General features: G+C 42.0%; 1 protein-coding gene across 1 annotated transcript in view; it reads right to left on the bottom strand.

Moving 5' to 3' along the window:
* The window catches only part of ESPNL (espin like), a 29,934-nt gene extending 6,732 nt beyond the window's left edge, over positions 1 to 23,202 (bottom strand). Inside the window, exons 1-6 of the mRNA XM_053389695.1 lie at positions 21,966 to 23,202; positions 18,428 to 19,102; positions 15,793 to 15,983; positions 10,802 to 10,988; positions 9,638 to 9,820; positions 8,800 to 8,931 (exon numbers count right to left, since the gene is read on the bottom strand). Of these exons, the coding sequence (XP_053245670.1) occupies positions 8,800 to 8,931; positions 9,638 to 9,820; positions 10,802 to 10,988; positions 15,793 to 15,983; positions 18,428 to 18,721 (987 nt within the window). The 5' untranslated portion in view covers positions 18,722 to 19,102; positions 21,966 to 23,202. The remainder of the gene's footprint in view (positions 1 to 8,799; positions 8,932 to 9,637; positions 9,821 to 10,801; positions 10,989 to 15,792; positions 15,984 to 18,427; positions 19,103 to 21,965) is intronic.
* Between the last annotated feature and the right edge of the window lie 145 nt (positions 23,203 to 23,347).

The following is a 23,347-nucleotide window of genomic DNA, read 5'->3' as shown; positions in this document are numbered from 1 at the left end:
TGACTGGCATATATTTGCACATCACCAGGACCTCAATATAAAGGCACTAAAAGAGGTGAGAGATAATATGCTATTTCTACTTGTTACACTAAAACACTAGTACTTTTAATTCTTAAAAATATAAACAAGTGTGCCTTTAATTCTAAAGGCATTAGAATAAAAAGAATTAAAAGCCATTAGAATTAAATTAGTGATATGTTCAGCTAAATCAACAGAAACATGTGTTCCGATATTGAAACATTCCATCAGTGACACTGCATTTCAGAAAATCAGTCGAAAACAAACATTGCACAGCACAGCTGGAGTTCAATACATTAACATGCTGTAGGTTTGTTCTGTATTTCTTGAATTGACACCCAATGGCTAGATTTTAGATTGTTACACCATCACCCAAAGTGCTAACCCCCAACTCTACCACAACCAGCAGGGGTCAACTTTGGTCTTTCAAATTTCCTGTGCCCTGTGTGAGCCCAAAATCTGGCATGCCCCCCTTCCGCTCTTCTGAATTCACTAAGTCATAGTTGTGATGCCCTGCAGCCCAGTGTGGCATAACTGGTCACACTGCCCTGAATTCTTCTCTGCCACCAGGGGGCCCCCATATTATCCACCAGGCAGAAATGACAGGCAGAAATTTATGGAACTGCTCCAAAGATGTACATACCAGTTATTCACCTCCTGTCCTTTGTGGGGTCCATTTGGAACGGAAGGGAAAAGATGAACAAACGCTGCTCAGATTAGATCCAGCCCTTAGGGAGATCAGAATTTCATAACAAACCAGGGAATATTAATAACTACTCTTAAAAGGAGGAGAAACTGGAGAACCCACTCGGTCTAGAGGCAGACAGAAACTGCATTGTGTGGCAAATGCCAGCAGGAGAAAGGGTGGAGGTCAGGGAGTCACAATTAGCATTGCATTAATATTTGAATGCTGGGCATCAGGTGGCAACTGGCAAAGCAGCCCAAGGGGTCTAGAACCTTTAGCTGTAACCAGGAGACTGAACTGCCTGCGCCCTTCTTCCTTTTCCATTCATTTTCTAAAATGAGTAAGTTTTGTATGGAAAGAGAGTGCTCAGCTGGGTTTAGTGGAGCCAATGCGCGCGCGCACACACACAGAGAGAGAGAGAGAGAGAGAGAGAGAGAGAGAGAGAGAGAGAGAGAGAGAGAACCCCTCTGTCTGTTGGTAGCCAGCCCTAGAGGTCAGCAGGGTCAAGAAAATATTTAGGCCCAGAGGTTGCCTGAATTGTTCCAGTTTCCGCAGGCATCCTGAGGAAAATGAGTTCCTGAATTCTCCCATATTCCTCTGCAAAGCCTTAAGATAAATCATGTGATGACTTTTGTTAAAAAGGCAAATAAACCTTAAAGGAGTCACACAGCACTGCAATTTTGATCACAGCAGCAGCACTGTGGAGAGAGTATTTGATTTTTCTTTCCCCTCATGCTATTTTGTACATTTACGTTGCTACCCCCCAGCCCGAAGCTGCTATAAACTGTGCAGTTGGGTGAGAGGAGCACTTATATCATGCCTGTTTTTTTAAAAGCTGCAGAGCTAATGGCAGGTTCAGAGTAGTTATTTCAGAAGAATAGCAGAGACAGAAAGGGGCTAAACTTCCCTTCTTCTTCATCATCATCGCTTGGTTCAAAATGGGAGCCCTCTCAATGACTTTTTTTTTTAAGTTGAGAGATCTGACCATGGAATGCCCATGTCCTGTGTGGTATGGTCTTTACATGAATAACTTCTCTCATCAGATCAGCCTCCATACATTATATATGGATATAATGGATTGGCAGTGATAGATTACAAAAGTGTAATTTAAGTATGGGGCTAGAATAAAATAATGAACTATGAGACTAATGAACTCAGTGCTATTCGCAGAGTTCAGGGAGATAATTACTGCCCCCATCCAGCTAGCAGTTTTCAAGTGGATGAAGTTTTCAAGTGTTACTCCAAAATAATGCTTCTCTCCGTTTCTTAAACATTTGATCTATTAATCCGATTTTACTGCTAGTGTTAAGCCCATCTCAAACTCTTGGGGAATGTAAAAATGCAAAATGTCACATTAACACTAAATTAAAACAGTAACATATCTCCCCACTACTCTTTATATCGGTCCTGGAGGTTTTGCTAAATATGATTAGGAAGGACCAGTTGGTTAAAGGGGTTCAGGTCGGAGCTAAACAATATAAATTGAGAGCATTTGCAGATGACCTGGTACTTACATTACAAGAGCCAGAAGCTAGCACAAAAAGAGTTTTGGAAATAATTCAAGAGTTTGGTCAAGTGGCAGGATTTAAATTGAATAAGTTAAAGACTAAGGTATTGGAGAAAAATCTAACACAGTTTGAAAAAGAAAGATTTCAGAATGAGACAGGGTTGACGGTGGTTAAAAAAGTGAAATATTTGGGAATAAATATGACAGCTAAGAATGTGAATTTATTTAAAGATAATTATGAAAAAACTTGGACAGAAGTGAAAAAAGATTTGGAGATTTGGTCAAATTTGAAGCTTTCCTTGTTAGGTCGAATTGCAGTTATAAAAATGAATGTATTGCCAAGAATGTTGTTTTTGTTCCAAGCATTACAAATAATGGATAAGACGGATTGTTTCAAGAAGTGGCAAAAAGATATATCTAAATTTGTCTGGCAGGGCAAGAAGCCCAGAATTAAATTTAAGATACTAACGGATTCAAAGGAAAGAGGGGGATTTGCCCTGCCAGACTTTAAACTGTACTATGAAGCGGCAGCTTTCTGCTGGCTAAGAGATTGGCTACTTCTTGAAAATACAGATATCTTGGATTTAGAAGGTTTTAATAATATTTTTGGGTGGCATGCATATTTGTGGTATGACAAGGTTAAAGCACACAAAGGTTTTAAAAATCATATTGTCAGAAAAGCACTACTAAATGTCTGGACTAGATATAAAGATTTGTTGGAAAACAAAACCCCAAGGTGGCTGTCGCCAATGGAAGCTAAGGCAGTTAAAAAGTTAAATATGGAGTCTAAATGGCCAAGATATTGGGAAATTCTGGAAAAGGAAGGGGACAGACTGAGATTGCAGAGTTTTGAGAAACTAAAAGGGAAAGTGAGAGATTGGTTGCACTATCATCAAATAAATGAAGTGTTTGAAAATGGACAGTAAAATTGGCTTCCAGGTGGAAAAATCAAAATTGGAGACTGAATTGTTAGAATCCAGCACTAGAAATTTGTCAAAAATGTATAATTTGCTGCTGAAATGGAATACACAAGATGAAACGGTTAAATCAAGTATGATTAAATGGGCTCAGGACATTGGTCATAACATTTTGTTTGCTGACTGGGAGAAGTTGTGGACCACCGGGATGAAATTTACGGCATGTAATGCCTTAAGAGAAAATATTATGAAAATGATCTATAGGTGGTACATAACCCCAGTCAAGCTTGCAAAGATTTACCATTTGCCTGACAATAAATGTTGGAAATGTAAGGAAAAGGAAGGCACATTCTTTCACCTCTGGTGGACGTGCCCGAAGATTAAGGCATTCTGGGAAATGATCTATAATGAACTGAAAAAGGTATTCAAATATACCTTCCCTAAGAAACCAGAGGCCTTTCTCTTGGGTATTGTCGGCCAAGGGGTGTTAAAGACGGATATAACTTTTTTTATGTATGCTACAACAGCAGCAAGAATACTCATTGCGAAGTACTGGAAGACACAAGAACTACCCACTCTGGAAGAATGGCAGATGAAGGTGATTGACTACATGGGCCTGGCAGAAATGACGAGCAGAATCCGAAACCAGGGAAGAGAAGCAGCGGAAGAAGAATGGAAAAAATTTAAGGACTATTTAAAGAAATATTACAAAATTAATGAAAGTTAGAATGATGTTGGACTAGAAAATAAATGGTTACTATTAGTAATGGTTAAGACAAGGAGAATAAGGAAGATTAAATTAAATTAAAATAAGGGAAGATTTGCTGAATAATTGATTAGAAATTGGAATACAGAAAAGGGAGGCATGAGGAAGTCGGAGAAGAAAGGTATAAGAAATTAAGATATGAAATTGTACTTGTTTTTGTTTTTGTTTGTTTGTGTATTTGCTGTGTTTATTGTATTGTATTGTTATGTTTTTGTGGTTATAAAAATTCTTTAATAAAAATATTATAAAAAATAAATTAAAACAGTAACAATTTGATGGCCATTTGATAAAGAGCGTGCTTTGGGTTAACCTTCCAGCTCTGAGCATGGCTGAGAAAGATGGCTTCTCCAGAAGGAGGTGTTCTGGCACATTTCGCTCCTCTTGCAGCTTCCTCCCAAAAGGTTTCCCCTAACATTTACTGTAAGACATTGCACAAATGCAAGAAGTAACGGGCCCATGAAGGAACAAAGGTTGTGCTTGCAAGGAGGAAATTGGATCAAAGTATGTGTGTCAAAGGTGCTGAGAAGGACATGTAATTCTAACCAAGGATGTTAGTGAACAAAGCCTCTCTCAGCATAGGCAACTATGTACAGTAGTGCTAATTACAGGCAGAGAACAGAACACCAGCAAATGTCTACTACATAAAAAGCCAACAGCCTCTTAGCCAGGCACCATCTTATGCTCACAGCTGGTTGGGAAATAAAGTTGATTTCATCCTAACACACTCTATGCATTATGCGACTTTGGCTATGTGCACATAAGGGATGGAGGAGAAATATGGTTCAGTTCATATTTGAAATCAAATTTATCAGATTCTCATTTTCTGAAACAATATGAGAACAGAAACACAGCCATCCTTCAAAATTCACAATTATCCAAATTTTGTGATATAGTCCTCCAACCAATGTTTAGAAAAATGTCTATTTTCAGAAAACACGTGCATTGAAAATGAATATATTACAGTGGTACCTCGGTTTACGAACTTAATCTGTTCCGGAAGTCCGTTCTTAAACCGAAACGGTCTTAAACCAAGGCGCATTTTCCCTCCTGCCGCAAGTGCCCTTCCACTGTTCAGATTCCGTTCTTTGTTGTTGTTTAGTCGTTTAGTCATGTCCGACTCTTCGTGACCCCATGGACCAGAGCACGCCAGGCACTCCTTGGTTCTTAGACCAAGGTAAAGTTCACAAACCAGGATACTATTTCCAGTTTTGCAGAGTTCGTAAACTGAATCGTTTGTAAACAGGACTGTTCTTAAACCGAGGTACCACTGTAGTAGAAACAACATAGAAAAATCCAGAAGTGTGGAGAATTGAACTAAGATTGGAAAATCTAGAAATGGAGAAGATTGAAATTTGAAAGTACTTCCATACCTATATTTACATTTAGCACATTTAGCAACAGTATTTCAATGATGATATCTTAGTTTATTAACCCAAGAGATGCACAAGTCTCTTGCCTGAGCCTTCATTCTCTGCTTGCAATTAAATGAGGAAATGTGTAATGAACCATATATTTCCATTTTATACAAACTATGGTTTACCTGCTTTGGAACAAAGCAGAATCTTATGTTCCAGAGCTGCTAAACATTGTTTCCTGGACAATAAGAAACTATGGTTAGTTTGGGACTTCCTGGCTTAGTCATGGCTTGTGCAAAAGGAGGAACAAAGGGGCTCCTCCAAACATGAGAAGCCGGGCCTCCTCAAAAAATACATGGGGCCCCCCGAGGCCTCTGAGAGTCGTCGCCTATGAATTACAGCATGAACAGAACTGGCTGTGCTCATCCGTGACTGAGGTCGTACTCCGAGAGAGAGGGAGGGAACATGGCGCCGAGGTAAGACGCTTTGGATTTCTTTTAATCTTCTTTTAATCCTTTATATTTTATCTTAACTGACCCAGTCAGTCTTTGAAGCTTTTTATAATTGCTGCAGCTACATGCTATGGCAACTTTCTGAGAGATTTGGCCCTGCTCCAGATTGCTGCAGACTGCTCCTTGTTTCTCTCTTATCAGCGGGCCGGCCTCGGCTGCTAAAAGAGAAGAGAACGCCATTATCCTAATTGGAGAGAGGGCTTAAGAGGAAGACGCTGTGTGGTGTTTAAATCCTGGATAAGTCATCGTTTGTGCCCAGGCTGCTGTCATAGAGGGTTGAGAGAGGCCAGTGGAGCCAGGACATTTGGCACCCTACCCCCTAGACATCTTGAGGCTGTCACATTTCAATACTTCCCCTTGTGAAAAGCTTCTGCAAATTGGGTCCAAGGTGTCCACGAAAGACTGATGTTGTAAGTGGATTTTACCGCAGTGGAGAGGAAAACTTCACTATTATTATCCATCCAAGGAGCTTTCACCCACGGTGCCATCTTCTGGTGGTCTTAACTATCTTATTTGTGTGTTAAATGTTATGTTATTTTAAGAATCGTATAATCCTTGGCCTGAGGAAAGTATGGGTCAGAACAAACGCTTGAGAGACTTTGACGAGCCCCTATCATCCCCTAAACCAAAACTATCAAGGTTGGTGCCACACTGGAATAGAAGAGGGAGTGACAATGCGGAGCATTGCTTTGCGGTGGAAACCCAAAATCGCTTCCTACCTCTAATTGATTTAGAAGCTACTCCAACTCTGACGACTCAAAATTTTTCAAAAGTAAAGTCTGTAAAGGAGAATACGAAAGAAAAACTCTCAACACAGGATGATGGTTTAACATCTGATATGGGGGAGTTCCCCAGTTGTGAGCAGTTACACTTAGTAATTAAGACCCTTCACTGTATCTTTAAAAGGCTGGATGAGGTATCTTCACAATTATCCAATATCCTGCTGAAAGTCGAAAAACTTGAATCAACAACACAATCTTCAGTTTGTGAGGTCAAAAACTTATTGCCTCACCCCAATTCAGATAAAAGAAAGGAGACTAAAATTAAACATATCTTAAATTCCCAATTGAATAATCAGATATTAACTCTGCAACCCAAGAAAAGTTGCCTTTCTGTCAGGTCGGAAATAGGAAGATGGTCATCGCTAGAAGGGGCTAAAGACTGTTTAAGCAAACTTTTAAAAATTAAGAAACACCAGATTGACCTATATGCGGTGATGCCCCTGTTCCGACAGACCAACTTCTTGAAGGTGATACTTGCGTTCCACTCTGAAAAGATACCATCTATTATTGTTAGGCGGAAAACGCTTTTGTCCATGGCCGATATCGTAGCAACAAGGGTTTTTGCAGATAGCAAGATCAAACCCCTTCTAAATAGGTGCCCTGGCGGTGAGGACATTAGGACAAGAGACTCTGCCTTACTTCAAAATACTGTCAGGCCCCACTGCGATGATTCTGCAGTGTGCCATTCTTGACCAATCTCGATACCCTCTCAAACAGCCCTATATGAGGACGGAAACCTGCAGACTACCCTTGATGAAAGGGAACTTACTGATTCGTTCAGAGCCCTCCCTCCGGAAGAACAGTCGGTGATGATGCAAAGATTTGACACGCTTAAAAATCGCATCCGTGACTGAAGTTGTTTTAGTCTTGAACCCTCCCTCAGTCCATAAGGCTTGAGCAAGAGAGGTCCACAGACCCTGGTGTCTCCAGAACCCCAATCCACATGTGGGCATCAGCACTGTGTTAATTAGTCATTGCCAAAGAGTGTTCTGGAGAGATTTTTTCCCCCCATTAATATTTTAATGGGAACTGAGTGATGGGAAGAGGTTCTGGTTTCAAAAGTTCCCATTCCAAATCTCGGGCTGTGGCAAGGATTTACTATGCTTTGTTCAGTGAAACCTAAGAGCTTGATTAGGATTTCAGAGCCAGCTTCTCAAGTTAGCCACAGTGCCATTCCGATGCCCCATGGTGCTTCTCTCTTGCTGCTGAAGAGCCTCAGCCGTGGAAACTTGCCGCTGCCCTACTGAAGGCTCTCACTCAGCAGCCTCTGAGCTCCTCCTTCAGACCCTTCTTATCTCACCATCAGTTGCTGGCTAATTGCTGTCTAGTATCCATGTCCTCACACTGGCAGAGGAATCCAGGAGGCTCTTCAACATGCTTGCCCACTTGTTGCCCCGTGCTAGGGACATAAATAGGTGGAAATTTTCCACTCTGCTCAACAGCATGCCAAAAATAGCTGCAAAGGCAAGAGGAGCACAGAATGAATTCCATCAGGGCTGCAGAAGAGAGCCAACCACTTGTTTCAGAGCGGAGATTGTGGAAGCCCAATGACATAACTTCCTAATATTTGTCTGGCACATGGCGATTGGTGAGATAAGGTGATAAATTTATGTGGATTAAATGGGTATGAGGCAAACAGATCTAAGGATTCAGAGGGGACAAGCTCAGTGACTAATTAGTCACCCAGTGACTAATATATCTAACATGCAGAGCCTGCTATGCAAAATTACATAGCAACACTGCTCCTGCTCAGTGTTCCAGCCAGCCGACCAGCTATACCTTCATTCAGGATACTCCATTTCCCCACCCCTCCACTCCCCACCTGCTTCAATGAGTGCTTGTAGCTCAGAACACCACTCAACAAGTGGACCGGAACACTGCACCAGGCAACAAAGAAAAGAAACAAACTCTCTTGCTCCTAGCAAGCTAGAACATCAGGAACATCTGCCCTGGCTTGTCCACTGACCTGCTGCATGTTAATGACTCATGGAAGTCAGCTTTCAATGACCATGAGCTAAAAATGTTCACACTGCTCATTTTTTTTAGAGTAATGTTTTGAGAAGGTTTCTGCTTTGATTTTTAACAAGGGATACATAATATTATGGAAGCCTGGATAATTTACCTTTCTCGTGTGGTGGTCTTCTGCCTTGTGGTGACATATCCAGCTCACCGGGCAAACAGTACAGAAGCCCCTGTCTCCAGTGACTCACATGAACACTAAGACTTGTACATGATCAAAATATAATGTTTAGATTACCAGCTTCTCTGCTTCCTGTAGGTAACATGCACACTGCCTGTGTCCATTGTATTCTGCCAGGTCTCGCGCAGTGTAACCATCCCTGTCATGGATGCCTGGATCTATTTGGTGGGAGATCAGGGTTTGACAGCACTGCAAATAAATGCAAAAAACAACCACCATCACCCTAATCAGTACAACCAATTTATAGCAAGTAAGGGAATCATGAATGCAACGGGGGCTTTTTCTTCAATTTTTTTGCCAGTGCAACTGTCACAGCTGGACAATAATGTTCATAAGTCAAAGAATAGTCAAATAAATCAATAATTATTCAAGGTAAACTTTTTGCATCAATTGAAGAAGGTAGGCTCACATTGCTTAAAAATCCATTCCCACTGAACTCCATCATTTGTTCATTTTGTGCTTCCATTTAAAAAATCCTCCTTTACACTGGTTAAACACTATGGATGCTGGATTGATACAAACACAAGATGCATGAGCTGATTGTTTAAACAGCCAAGTGTGGGCTACTTGGAATCTGTTAAGTAACCACACGGATGGTTTCCTGGGAGGCAGGTGGGGGGGGGGGAGAGTAAATGTTCGGAGAAAGCAATGCTTTTTTCTGGTGGAATGCACCAGAACGCAGTTCCAGGTCTTTTTACTATTATTATTATTATTATTATTATTATTATTATTATTATTATTTCAAATCCTCCTGTCAGCCACATAGGAGAGGGGAGTGATGGCATGCACACGTCATGATCAACCATGGCTGAACACACCGTATGAGTACGGCTGTGCCATCAATTTTGTTCTGATCCAATACTCATTTCCCTCGCTACATGGTATCACCAAATACCTCAAGATGCCCATTCTCAGCTGCATCGTGGAGTGGGGTTCCTCCCCAATGGTCCAGCACCACGTTAGCTCCCATAAGGAGGAGTCTGTCAACAATTGCAGTGTGTCCCTCTCTGGCAGCAAAATGGAGTGCAGTGGCTCCTTCTGCATCCTGTGCTGTGAGGCCGAGATCAGTGAAGGTCACCTACATGAAGGGGGGGAAAGGAGGGTTACATAGGAGTCAAAGCCAAATGGTTTTTTTTAAGATGAGCTGTTGTTTTTTCATTCACCTATTTCTATAGCTGCCTTGGGTACTTTAGCACAGAAAGCAGAGGGAATTTGCAAACAGATAAATAGCGTGGAAGCACCCTCCATTTCTGCAATTTGTTTTCTATATACACTGCATGCCATACATACCACAGAACTGTGCCTGATATGAGGGGTGTTAGAAATTAATGAAACTAAGACTGCATACCTTTTATATTAAATACAGAAGGATATACAAGGGCAATTAAACCTTTTGGTGACAGACCTCTGTATTCTGGAAGTTTCTGATTATTAAAGATATGAGTGGCAATCAAATTAGTTAACAATGCAGCATTTAAGAACATGAATGATAAAAAAGGAATATTGAGCTCCATGGCTGGCATATGACTGCAGAACAATCTATAGTGGACAAAATGATGTCATGGTTGATTCAAATAATATACTCCCATTGCTAAAATGTAAATGTTTCTTGCTTATCTGGATTTGAAGATTGAAAAAAATACTGGTTTATGGAAGACAGACTGGTTGGACGTTAATCAGTGAATACTATATTTAGCTGCAGGACAGAGAATCAGAAGTCTTTTATCTTTCTTCTCTCTCTCTCTCTTCCTTTTCTTTCTTATACTCTTTCTGCCTCTGTTTTTTTTTATATTATTTCATTATAAAAAGATAGTTCACAATGGGTATGAATTTTTGTATATCTTTGGACAAGTATCAATGAATATATTTTTTTAAAGAAAAGGAAAAAAGTGGGATTGTGTGTGACTGTCCCAATAACATAATGAACAGAAAACATCATGAATGTGCAATAAAAAGGAATTATGGAGGGGCCTTCAGTGACACAGTTATCCAGAGGAGCATATTCATATTCTTGTTGAGAAATGACGCTTGCTACCTAAATATAAAAGTACAAGTTTACCAGCCAGACGACAACAGCGTAATGACCACTACAGGCAGCTGCGTGGAGCACTGTCATGCCATCATGTGCTCTCAGGTGCACATCAGCCTCACAGTCCTTCACCAGGAACTGAACGATGTGCAGGTGGCCCTCCTGGCACGCAAGATACAGCGGGGTAGCTCCACTCTGAGTTTGCTTGTTTACGCAACTGTTGGAGGAGAGGAATTATGCCAATATTAGAAGGGATGGCGGTTGGGAATTCATTGCCTCTGCGTGACAATTACATAGTTCCTTATTTAATGTATTTTTGCATATACACAGGCACATTCCCACATGGAATTTATATATATCATGAAGCTGTCAGAGGCACAGATTCTCTGCCATGTCAAAGGTGACAAGCCAAAAGCCCAGGTGATGAGGGCATCTGAGAGCAAGGCTGAAGGCTGTACAGTGGTACCTCGGGTTAAGTACTTAATTCGTTCCGGAGGTCCGTACTTAACCTGAAGCTGTTCTTAACCTGAAGCACCACTTTAGCTAATGGGGCCTCCTGCTGCTGCCGCGCTGCCGGAGCACAATTTCTGTTCTCATCCTGAAGCAAAGTTCTAACCTGACACACTATTTCTGGGTTAGCAGAGTCTGTAACCTGAAGCGCATGTAACCTGAAGCGTATGTAACCTGAGGTACCACTGTATTTGAAAGGCAGAGCTGGAGGAGCCAGATGTCTTATAGCAGAACTCAGTGGCGTAGCGTGGGGGGTGCAGGGGGGCCGACTGCACCGGGCGCAACATCTGGGGGTTAGGGTTAGGGGCCGCAAATCCACGGGTTAGGGGGTGCAAATTACTTGCCTTGCCCCGGGTGCTGACAACCCACGCTACGCCACTGGCAGAACTTTCCCTGTATTTTGACGTTTTTCAGGGGAAATAACTGGTTGAGGACACTGGGGAAAATACTCTAACATGAAAGCAAAGGGGAGCACCTGGTGGAAATGGGGGATTGGAAAATTGAAAAGCTCTATTAAAAAAGAGAACTTCCCAAATGCAACAAAGCCCCAAAGCACTGAGAAATGTACCTGGCATCAGGTATAGTATATGGAATATGACACAAGTTATAAAGGAGTGGAAGTGGAGGCAGCAGCAATAACAGAAATAACAGTAGAAGGAGCTGCAGCACGGTGGGGGTAGCAGCAAAAATGTAACTTTAGTATAATGCAGAAATAGAGGTTTGGGACAAAAAAAAATGCAAACAAAATACATTGTTGTCAAATTGGAACCCTGTGATTAATCAAGAGGACTTAGTATCTCGGGCGAAATGGCGCACACAAAAAATGCATACTGAATTAAATGTGAAAGCGCTCGTGTGTATAAAGAACTAGAGCAGTGCAACAGCTAATGTTGGAATAGGGAGACCCAGGTTCATATCTCCACTCTACCATGAAACTCACCAGGTGACTTTGGGCCTGTCATTCCTTCTAAACCAAACCTACCTCACAAGTTTATTGTGAAAATAAAATTAGGTTGTCTGGGGAAGAGAGGAGACAACCACGTCTGCTGCCCTGTGCTTCTTGAAAAAGGAGTGGGATAAATTGTAATAACTAAATAACAGTTTCCAGATTCATGTAGATAAACTTTTTTTTTTACTAAAACCATTTTAACCCTTTAAAAGCAAGAAGTGAAGGAAACAGATTGGAATCAATTCACATAATTACTTTAGGGGTTTTATAGTGGACTTCAGTCACTGCCATTACCAGCAGAGGGCAACCATGTTTATTTTATATCACTCTCCTCTTGCCTCCTGAATAAGGGCTGGGGGATATAGGATTGCTGGCTGCATTCATTTAAAAAGCTTCTTTGGACTAGAGGTGTGCTGTTGACTCTTAAGGCATTTTTGCACCCAGGATTTCAAAGTGGCTCTTACTTCAATAGCTGTTAATGCAAAGGACAATTGCTCTTGGCCAGAATGCTTCATTATAAATGCTTCCTCACCACTTTCTCCACCACAGCAACAACAATAAGGTGGTAAATGCTTAGAGTGATCTACGCCCTTCATGTGATAATGGCCTAGGCCAGCCTTCCTATCACCTCTCAGTGAGCTTCCTTCCCTCTGACCTGTCTCCTGTAGCCAATATTTCATAGTACCAGGGCCAGCCCAAGACGTTTTGCTGCCTGAGGCACAGCAGCAAATATCAACTATGCCCCACCAACAAACCAAGGTGCGTGGCCTGTCATGTTATTCTTGCACCTGAGGTAGAAAATCCCACAAGCCTCTCTCCCCTCCCTAGCAATAAAAAAAAATACTAGAATAATAAATAAGTAACAAACTATTGCTCTTTCATGATGCCTATAATAAACTGCCTAAGGTAGTTGCCTCACTCTGCCTAATTAAGGGCCTAGCCTTATATATTGCTACTGTAAAAGGGAAAAGACACACAGAGAGAGTAGAGATAGGTGACTCTGTCAATTTCAGTTTCTCTTAGTTTCTCCTCCCCACCCCACTTCAATTTTAAATTCATTTCTTGAAAAATATTACACTAGTTTGCGAATTTATTTTCCTTTAAAGTCATCATGGAAATTCATCAGCATTCAAGGGCACATTTCTCCTTTTCTACACATCTTTATATGCTATTTTGCCTATCTGCACATTTTTGCAAAGCAATTTCCTCTAATAGCATGCATTTGTGTATGTCATGTTTACTAACACATGCATTTTAACACACACACTAGCCTATCTAATTTCTCCTCCATCCCTAACAGTGAGTATAAAAAGGTTTCTCACAATGTATTCAGCCTTTGGGGCAAACAAGCCAATCTTAAATATTGACCCCAATGGCTTTAGTGCACTCCACAGCCTGCCTCAACTGTGCTTTGATGAGTTGTTCTACATTTTCCTCTCCCTTAGCTCTGTCTTTCCCAGCATTTTTGCTCTTCATGTTTCCCCAAGACGAAGCAGAGTAAACAGCTGAGGGAGTCTAGTGATACTAACAGATAACAAGCCTTTGGGGGCTCTGTGTGAAAGATGAGCTTGAGGGAATTGTAACAACACACGAGGGCTCTAGGGGGCAACAGCCTTCTGGAAATTAGGAATCTGACCCTTTGGGAATATCTATCAGAGATATATTGGAAAATCCACCCAAACGATAAGCACATCAGAAAGACATTGACTGGGCACCAACAGCCTAAAGCATAACAAGAACACATTGCTTTGTACTTACGCATTTAAGTGTAGATCGTTTCTTTTGTAATACTGAATTTACTTTATGTTTGCTGAATTGTTGATCTTTCTCTTCTTTGAATTTAGTGATACATTTTGTTAACGGTTTTCTCCCCCAACCTTCACCAACCAATGTTTTGTATATGATAATAAGTGGGTGTTTGCTGTAGGCCGCACTGGGCACAGCTCACTGTGGAAAGGTGGCAGATAAACACAAAGAACCAGATGCCCCTCAGACGGAACCTGTTTCTCTGAGTGGGGTCACATCCCACTGAAAGAAGGGAATGGAAAGAGCTCCCAGATAGACTTCTTTGAATTCTGGATGCTTTAGGCAAGAGAAGAAGGCACCTGCTTGAGTCCATAAGGTCCCCATGTCAAACTCTGGAATCTCTAGTGAAGTTGCTCAGGTAGAAGCAAGTGATGGGAAATACCTCTCTTGCCTGAGATCCTAGAGAGCAGTCAGAGTAGACAGTACTGGGCTAAATGGACAAATAGTCTGACCTGATATAAGACTAGGGTGACCATGTGTCCTTGACCAAGGAGAGAATATTCCCTGGTCCAAGATAAAGAACCATACAAAGCATGGTCTTCCCCACTACAGTGAGATGCATTGTGTTTCTATGTACGTTGTAGTAATTATGTCTAGATTTGTATCTAAGTATATTAAATTTGCACACACAGATGCCATGCAAAAATCTGTCAAAAGGACCACCTTATAACAGCTCCCTATGTTCCCACAACTTGCATTGCTAATCTTTCATATCTGTCATTCTTGCACTGTACAGCTTCTGCATGGCTTTGCAGAATAAATGAGAAAATATATATATATGGAGGGAGAGAGGGAGGAAAAGATGCTGGGCTGTAGTAGATGAGGGAAGAGATTAAATGCACTCAGGCAGATGGTTATGAGGCGTCTGCCTTTGGAAACACAATCCGCTTCAGCAAAGATCTTAAGCGCCTGCCTTCTGTCCTGTCAACAAACAAACATAGAGCATCTGGGAAATGCTGTGGCATGGAAACAAAACACTAAGGAAAACTCTACGCTGCTAGGCTAACCTAGCTATGTACTCTCAGAACTCTGAAAATGGTTGCTGTCAGCTGCTTTTTCCTCCATACAAGCTGTCCCAGTGTACTGTTGCAGGAAGAAAGTCCAGCACAAAGAGCAAGTACACCAGTATGCTCTGCCCTGGAAAGCATTTCCCCTGATCGCAGCATCTTCCATGATCACAGCACAATAACAGCACCAGAAAGCACAGTTGCAATTGTAGAAGTTGTGCAAAAACATACCCAGCTCCCAGAGCACTTTCTCCATCAGTTTTGTGCCCTTCCCAGAGGTTGTTGGAGTATACCTCCCATCAGCCCTGACCACATGAATGGCCTAGGAGGGGTGTGTTGCCATCATGGTCATCTACACTGATTTCATTTTACTGAATAATTTTTATATCAACAGTGTGTGTTCTCTAGACCACACAGGCAGGCAGTAGCACAGCAACTCTGGTCAATGATTGTACTGGCGTGCATTTGTTCCTTAAATGACTATGTGTAGTATTACTTCAAAATGTGGCTATCTAGCCCTGCTGTGCTTGGGAGCCCTCCTCTGAGTGGGACCCTGGGTCCTGTCTTGAGAACATCATTGCATGCAGCAGAAAGAGGTGGTAAATGTAGCTGCACTGGGGCAAACACAGAAAACAATGTCCCCATGCATTGCATGTGCATAGTGCAGGCCTGAGTGACAGCTCCAAGTGAGGAAACAGTGCCTTGCAGTATCAGTATACTGAATATCAGTATGCTGTGTTTTTACCTACCTGTGGTCTGCAGCAACCAGCAGTTTGAGGCAAGTGAGATCACCCTTAGCTGCTGCATAATGAGCTGGCACGGCACCTTCCCTTGTCTTCATTGCAGTGTCAAAGCCTGCCTGGACCAGCCACTCAATGGCCTCTGGATGTCCAAAGCGAGCAGCTAAGTGGAGGGGAGAAGCCCCTGAAGCATCCTGCTCCTATGGAGAGGAGAAGAAACAGTTCAGGAGTAGTGGTTAACTCTTCCCCACCCACTCTCACTCCTTAACATCCATCTCATGACCACTTTGGTAAATGGGTTTGTGGGCCTTTTTCAACATCCCCCAGAGGAGGCTGTTTCAAGTGGTCTCTGGGTCACAATTACAACTGGCAAACTTAATGAGGTGGAATATTTACCGATGGACTATATAAATGTAATAAGTAACAATAGTGCGTCATGACCCAAAGACCATGCACTGTGTGTTGGACTTGGAGGATGATGAGATCCTGCATCTTTCTAGGGTTTACATGCAAAAGGTCCCAGGTTCAATCCCTGTCATCTCTGGGAAGAGTTGAGAATCACTCTTGATTCTCAAGAAAGAATCTTGGCCTGAAAGAATCACTCCCAGTCTGCGTGGACAATATTGATCTGTTTCAGTTTGGGCAGCTTCTTACGTTCCTCCATTAGCAAGCTGCTGCACTCGCGATCAGCCATTTCATTAGAATACAACAGAAGTTAAAGTATACTGAGGATTTGGAAAATGGAAGTGTTAGTGTGAATATGGCCTGGAAACAATGTAAATAGTTTGTATGGAAGAAGGCAACTGTAGTACTGTACAAATGCATGTCTTTTGTTTTTTTAAAAAAACCATAGAGGGGTATAGGTGGGGCAAAAGGAAACATGACTTCCGTCATCTACTCTCAATCCAGCATCTCCCTAGAAAGCAAGTAATGAGGTGATTGTTTCAGTGTGTTGCCTTTTTGTGAGCCTGCCTCTAGCCAGAACCATTAAAGAGCCAATGTAGCATAGTGGTTAGAGTGTTGGTCTGTGGTCTGTGAGACCAGGGTTCAAATCCCCACTTAGTCAAGCAACTAAGACCTCAGACCTAAATTACATCGCAGGATTGTTGTGAGGATAAAATATGGGAAACCATGTATGCTGCCACTTTGAGCCCCTGGGAGGAAAAGTGGGATAGAAATCTTGATAAATAAGTAAAGCAGCTAAATCAGGCTATGTCTTTATACGTTCGTACTTGTGTTGTATGCCCTCATCCTGAAGGACATCAGGATATCCCAACAAAAACTGCCTCAGCTGGCCTATCAAAAGATCCAGGAACCCAGAATGATTTTAAGGTACAGGCAATGCTCACTTTGTGCAGGGGTCACGTTCTGGACTCCCGTGCGCATTGGCGTGGCCTGCATAAAGCGTTCCACCCCTTCCAGGTACATTTTTGGGTCACTTCCGGGTTCGGCACCATGCATGCATGTGCAATCGGATGCACATGAATTGGCCGTTGCCTCTATTTTCACTCATTTATGTCCACATGTTCATTAAACAAGTGGAGGAGGGAGAGGGGCCATGTCCACAGGATGTGGCACTGATGGCATGCATTCACCTGAATGAGTGTAGGCAGCCCTCAGGCACAGCCGTGCTGACCCCCTCCATGCATTCCCTGGATGAGTGAATGGGATTTTAATACAGTGTTCCTATGTGGTGACATCTGGAAGCAGTAATTATTACTAGAAATACAAGCACCAGATTTTCTGACCGTTATTGCAGTGTTATACTTTCATTTGCACCCTTTGCTAGCATATGCTGCAGCTTGCAGTGGAAGCCCAGGACACTATGTTTCTCAAAAAGCCAATTCCCAAAAATCCATTGTTACAGAGAAACAAAACTCATCAAGTCGGCTACACAGACAAGGAGCTTGATTTTAAATAGCTGGAGCAAGAGGGGCAGGGAGCAAGTTAATGCTCCACCCCAATGATGTCCCCAAGCACACTTGTTTGCTTTCTCCATGTGGGAGTAGGGAAAGAGCTGAACTTGGGGGACATTGCCATGGGGTCAAAATTTGCCCTTTCCCATTAACACTTCGTGATCCAGCACTCAGAGACAAATATCCTGCGGGAGATACAATGACTGCCCTGTATTGGGAAGTTTTTAATTTTTGATGTTTTATTATGTATCGTTATATGCTGTAAGCCTAATAATAATAATAATAATAATAATAATAATAATAATAATAAGTGTCTCCATGAAGAGCGTATACTTAATTCACGTCAGACTTTTGGCAATGAACAAGCCCACTTTAAACACAACACCCACCACAAAGAAGGACTTGCTAAACACCGTCTCCCTTGGACAAGAATAGTTAAATGCTGTTGGTAGTCCAGCAAGGGTTATTTGTAGACAAGGGGTGCCGGCACTCTCTGCCACCCAAGTCTAATCTAAGAGCAGCAACCTGTGTAAAAACACTGGGTGGTATTCAATGCTGCTCCTACTCAGAGTAGACCTATTGTCGTTAATGGCCATCACTAACTTACCTTAATTAAATGAGCCCAATAGGAAAACTTATTGAATACCACTCATGGCAAATATGTCTAGCTGCAACCAGCGTTCTACCTTGCTCCCGCTGTTTAGATCCCTGTTTGTCAGACCCCTTACCTGCATGCTGTAGCCTCCATCTTTGATCAGCCACTTCAGCTCAGCCAAGTTGCCCATGGCTGCTGCATCGTGTGCTGGGGTCGCACCATTGTTTGCTCTCTGATTCCCGGGAAGCTTTGCTTGCAGTACCAGGAACTTGAGGCACTCCAGCCTGCCTGCTCGTGACGCATGATGCACCAGGCCTGCTCCCGAGCAGTCAGTGATGTTCTGGTCCAGAGTACCATCAATGTGCAGCTGCTCCAGCATAGGCAAGTCTCCTTCCTTGGCAGCTAAAATAGCCCTTTGGTCTCCCATCTCTGGGAGCCTTGCTGTTGTCTTCACTGGAAGGTCCTACTTTCGCAGAGTCTCTTGTTTTATGTACCAGCCAGGTGCTATGTGTCTCTGGTTACCGGGTAAGGTACTGTAGAAAGCATATGTAGTGCAGGGTTGTTTTTTTTAAGAAGGGGCACATGGCTGGTGAGGGAGAACAGCTAAAAGCTCCTGGCAGAATCAGGGATGTTATTAACTCTTCTTCCACTTGTGGCACTGAATCCTGAATTGTTATAAAGAGTGGCGTGAGAAAATATAAAGTAAGCTTGGTGTTCATTTGAAAAATACGAGCCAGGCTTTCAGGAGCAACAGCTCTATGATGCAATTGGCATGTGTTTCAGTTCCTACTGTATTTTCCTGCATTGACTGATAAAACACAGAAAATACGCTGTGAGCTGGTTTATGAGTTAGATTCAAATTTGTAAAAACCACAGCTGTAAACAGGAAAGCTAATATTTCCCCTATAATTGTGATGTACATGTCTCTAGTATGGTGTGGCTGATTTCTGTTCAAATAACAGAAATTCCAAAGAGATAGGTTAAATACAGATGATGATAGAACACTAAACAATTCGGTTCTACAGACTTCTGCCACATTGGGATTGCAACAATCCTCCATCATCAAAGAAATTAGTGTTCTATTATTACCAAAGAGGGCAAATTCTTGCAATTTATTGTGAATTAATAAAGAGGGTTTCTATAGAGCCAAGATGTCAAAGCTGCCTTATTATTTTACTCCATTTTCTTTATAATGAACTAAAACAGATAATATACAATGACCAGTTATCTCGCTCTATTTTGTTTCCCCATCCAAAATATTTAAAGCATCTATAAATGTTCCATAATCAATCTATGCACAATACATTAGCAAGTAATCAGAAAGAATATTTTTGCTCCTCCCATGCCGGTGCAGATCTTCCCCATGGCTTCCTATAATTGTTTCATAATAAATCTGTAGAAATCAAATAAACAAATGATCACATAGAATATTTTTCTGCCGCCAGAACACAAACAACTTTTCCCAGGGTCTTCCCATTTGGATCATTGCATCAGCACTTGCTGTGAGGGTACACAATCTCCCAACTCTGTTTCTTCTTTTGTAAAAGCAGAATTTGCTATTTGAAGGAGAATAATAATTTTATCTCCATTCGCTCTACAGCTGTGCCTGCAATGCAGATCAGTTCACTTTTACTTGAGCTAATACAGGCTTCAAACCCAAATCCCCATTCATTATGCATTTTGATAGGTCACTTACTCCTTCCAGTATCTTATACGACAAAGTGCATTCTATGCCACACCTGCTGGATCATATATGTACACATGGAGCTGCCTTTGTCAGCAATCCAAGGTCTTAGGCCATGTCATCCCTAGGCTGGCAACCCCAAATTCTTGTAGTTACGAGATGCCAAAGCTTGACCCTGTAAACTTCTGCATGTAAAACATAGGTCAGGCTTCCTCAACCTCGGCCCTCCAGATGTTTTGAGACTACAATTCCCATCATTCCTGACCACTGGTCCTGCTAGCTAGTGATCAAGAGAGTTGTAGGCCAAAAACATCTGGAGGGCCGAGGCTGAGGAAGCCTGACATAGGTTGTCAGTCAACCAGCTGAGTACAGGGATGCACCTGTCACCTTCACTATACAGCAGGGGTAGGCAACCTAAGGCCCATGGGCCGGATGCGGCTCAATCGCCTTCTCAATCCAGCCCACGGATGGTCCAGGAATCAGCGTGTTTTTACATGAGTAGAATGTGTCCTTTTATTTAAAATGCATCTCTGGGTTATTTGTGGGGTATAGGAATACATTCATCCCCCCCAAAAAAATATAGTCTGGCCCACCACATGGTCTGAGGGACGGTGGACTGGCCCACGGCTGAAAAAGGTTGCTGCTATACAGGTTTTGACAAGTGTTGAAGATGTACCTCTTTACTCTGGCCTTTCACACCTGAGGTGTTTTCAGGACCCTAGCCCTTCAACTGCAATTTGTTTTGACTGTTTTTAATACTGAATTTTAAATTCTGGTCATCCTGGGACCTGCAGGTGAAGGACAGGCAAATAAATAAAATAAATAAATGCCTCAAGTAGAGCAAATAAGCTGTGTGGCTTAGTATGTGTATTTCCATCCTCCTAGAAATCTTTCACCCTGTTATTTAAAAAAAATACAAAGGAAAAGCATAGAATTGCAGGTAACTATGGAGCCCACTTCTTTTGAATTTTTGCATATGGGCTGAATATACACCATTACATGAAGCTTAATAATAGAAGTCTCTGTAAATTCCACAAACACACACATTTTTGAAGTCTAGTAGATTGATGCTGGAAAATTCTCTCCTCTTCAATTTCATACATTATCAATGACAACCATCTTCCACCTCCTTGTGGGCTACTCTCATCTTCCAGACACTAGCCAAGGGGGCAGATGTATTTTCTGATGCATAGTCATGGATGGCCTTTGACATAAAATATTTTACAGATAGAGCACACAAACATACACAAGCCGCTGGTGGCCAGAATGCCAGACCTTTGGCCCTATTGGTGATCAGGTTGGAATAATGGACTATGATTACAAAGTTCTGGTGCACAATAACTCAGCTGGAGCAATAAATGCAATGCTCAGAACAGCTGCACAAAAGTAATAGAGTGGGTAAATACAGCCTTTATCTTGACTGTGGTCCCAGTCAGAAAGAGGAATTCAGCCTTTTGACAGAAGGGAAACTGCCATCCTTTCAATCTGGGCAAGTCATGCAAGGTGCTGTAAGACTGAACTCCAGGTCTCTAGACTGTGGTCAAAGCTAATAACAGGAAGCACTGATACTTAAGCAGGAGAAGAGGTAAGTGTTGAGGGATCTCAGACTGATTGGCTTTCCCCCCAACTGCAGAATGACTAAATAGATGCTCACAAATATCCTGCTGACAGCTCTCCGGCTACTTCTCTTCAAGTGCCCCAAAGCAGAGAGAATTGAGGTATTCAGTGCAGGAAGTATGGGGGTGCATGAGAATAGAATCTTCAAATTAGCCCTAAAGCATGATAAAAGTAAGTACAGATACACTGGCTGGCTGAAGCTTTCACAATGTAAAATCTGCACTTCTGTGAATAACGAAAAATGCTATGTCATAGCAAGACTTAAAAAATAAACAAATCAGGCTGGCGTTGATACAGGCTTACTTTTAACTTATCACATTTTAATGTATTTTAGACTTTAAGTTAATATCTGTTTTACAATGTTACCCACCTTGGCTCCACAGAACAAGGCGACAGACAGCAGCATACCAGATTAACATTTTGATATGTCAGCAAATAGCTTGTGATTTCACATTCATAAAAAGCCACAGAATCGTGAAACCAACCCTTGATCTTGTCTTCTTATCCCTATTATCAGCTGGCATGGCTGTATCTGTGTTGCAAAATAAGTTGAAACAGACGTGAGTCTATTCTGGGCCCTACTTAATTGCCTTCTTTGAATTCCTTCCACAATGGTTCTGAAACTCAAAAGCTTTCAAGAAATACACATAATATAGCATAACACATAACATTTTCAGACGGACATTTTCCCCCCATATATTTGTGCCTGGCTGTCCTCCCCAATCCAGCAAGTTTCATTTTATCAGTGTTTCCCCATCAACAGGGCCAGCAAGACATTCTTCACAGCAGGTCTGATGTTTTCCTATGACCGTTAACTGAAAAGTAGTCCTTGGGATCTTCTTTTCATGGATACAAACAAAAGACAGTTCAGGGAGCTGATACAGATCTACAAAATCAGCTTACATGCCAGGAAAATAAAGGAAAAGGCTAACCAGTTAAAAAATAAAGCATTTGTTCCTACAGATGTGACAAATCCCCTAACAGCATTAGGCACCATCTACTGTGAAAGAGGATGCCAGGCAAGAGTCTTACTTTCTCTAAATTCTCTGAACTCTTTTTACAGGAAACAAATATTAGAGTTTGTCAGTCTAAGGAAATACAATGATTCCTGTCTCCCTGAGTTGAGTAAAATTGTTCCTATTCCTGTAGTATTAGACCTACTAGCTTCCCATGCACAAAACTGAGGAACTGCATGTGGACATTTGCTTCTGGTGCTAACAATTGTCTCTGATAATATAACCAGCCTACCTATGCGCCTCACCTGGGACTTTGAATATATATGTATCGGTCCCTTCTCCTGCCCCCAAACAAAATAATATAGGACAGTATTCAGCTAAATAGTTGCATTAGTGCAATGGGACCCCACTCCTCTCCTCCCCCTGTGCCTTCCCTCCAAATCTGCTCCAGAGGCTTGGGTGAACCCCCATAACAGATTCAGTGTTACACAGGGGAAGAATGTTCTGCTGCGCAAGGAGAAATTCTTGCACCAACAGAATATTCACCTTAGCACTATGGGGTATACAATCCATCCTGACTAAATTACTATTTTATAATACCTATCAAGGCTGCAGCAATCCAGGGACCCCAGATAAGACCTGAAGGTGCTAACCAAATCTGAACTCTGCTTGCCTTGCCACTCTTCTGTCCTTGCCCCACCCCCTGCTCCAGTTCCCTCCTTTGTAACAAAAGTACTGGCTCTTTCATGCTAGAAAAGAGAGCACCATGCATCACAGTGTTTAGCACAGAGATAGA

The sequence above is a fragment of the Podarcis raffonei genome, chromosome 5, assembly GCF_027172205.1.
Source record: "Podarcis raffonei isolate rPodRaf1 chromosome 5, rPodRaf1.pri, whole genome shotgun sequence".
Taxonomy (NCBI): Eukaryota; Metazoa; Chordata; class Lepidosauria; order Squamata; family Lacertidae; genus Podarcis; species Podarcis raffonei.
The sequence above is the reverse complement of the archived record's forward strand: the minus strand, read 5'-3'. Positions and strand labels throughout refer to the sequence as shown.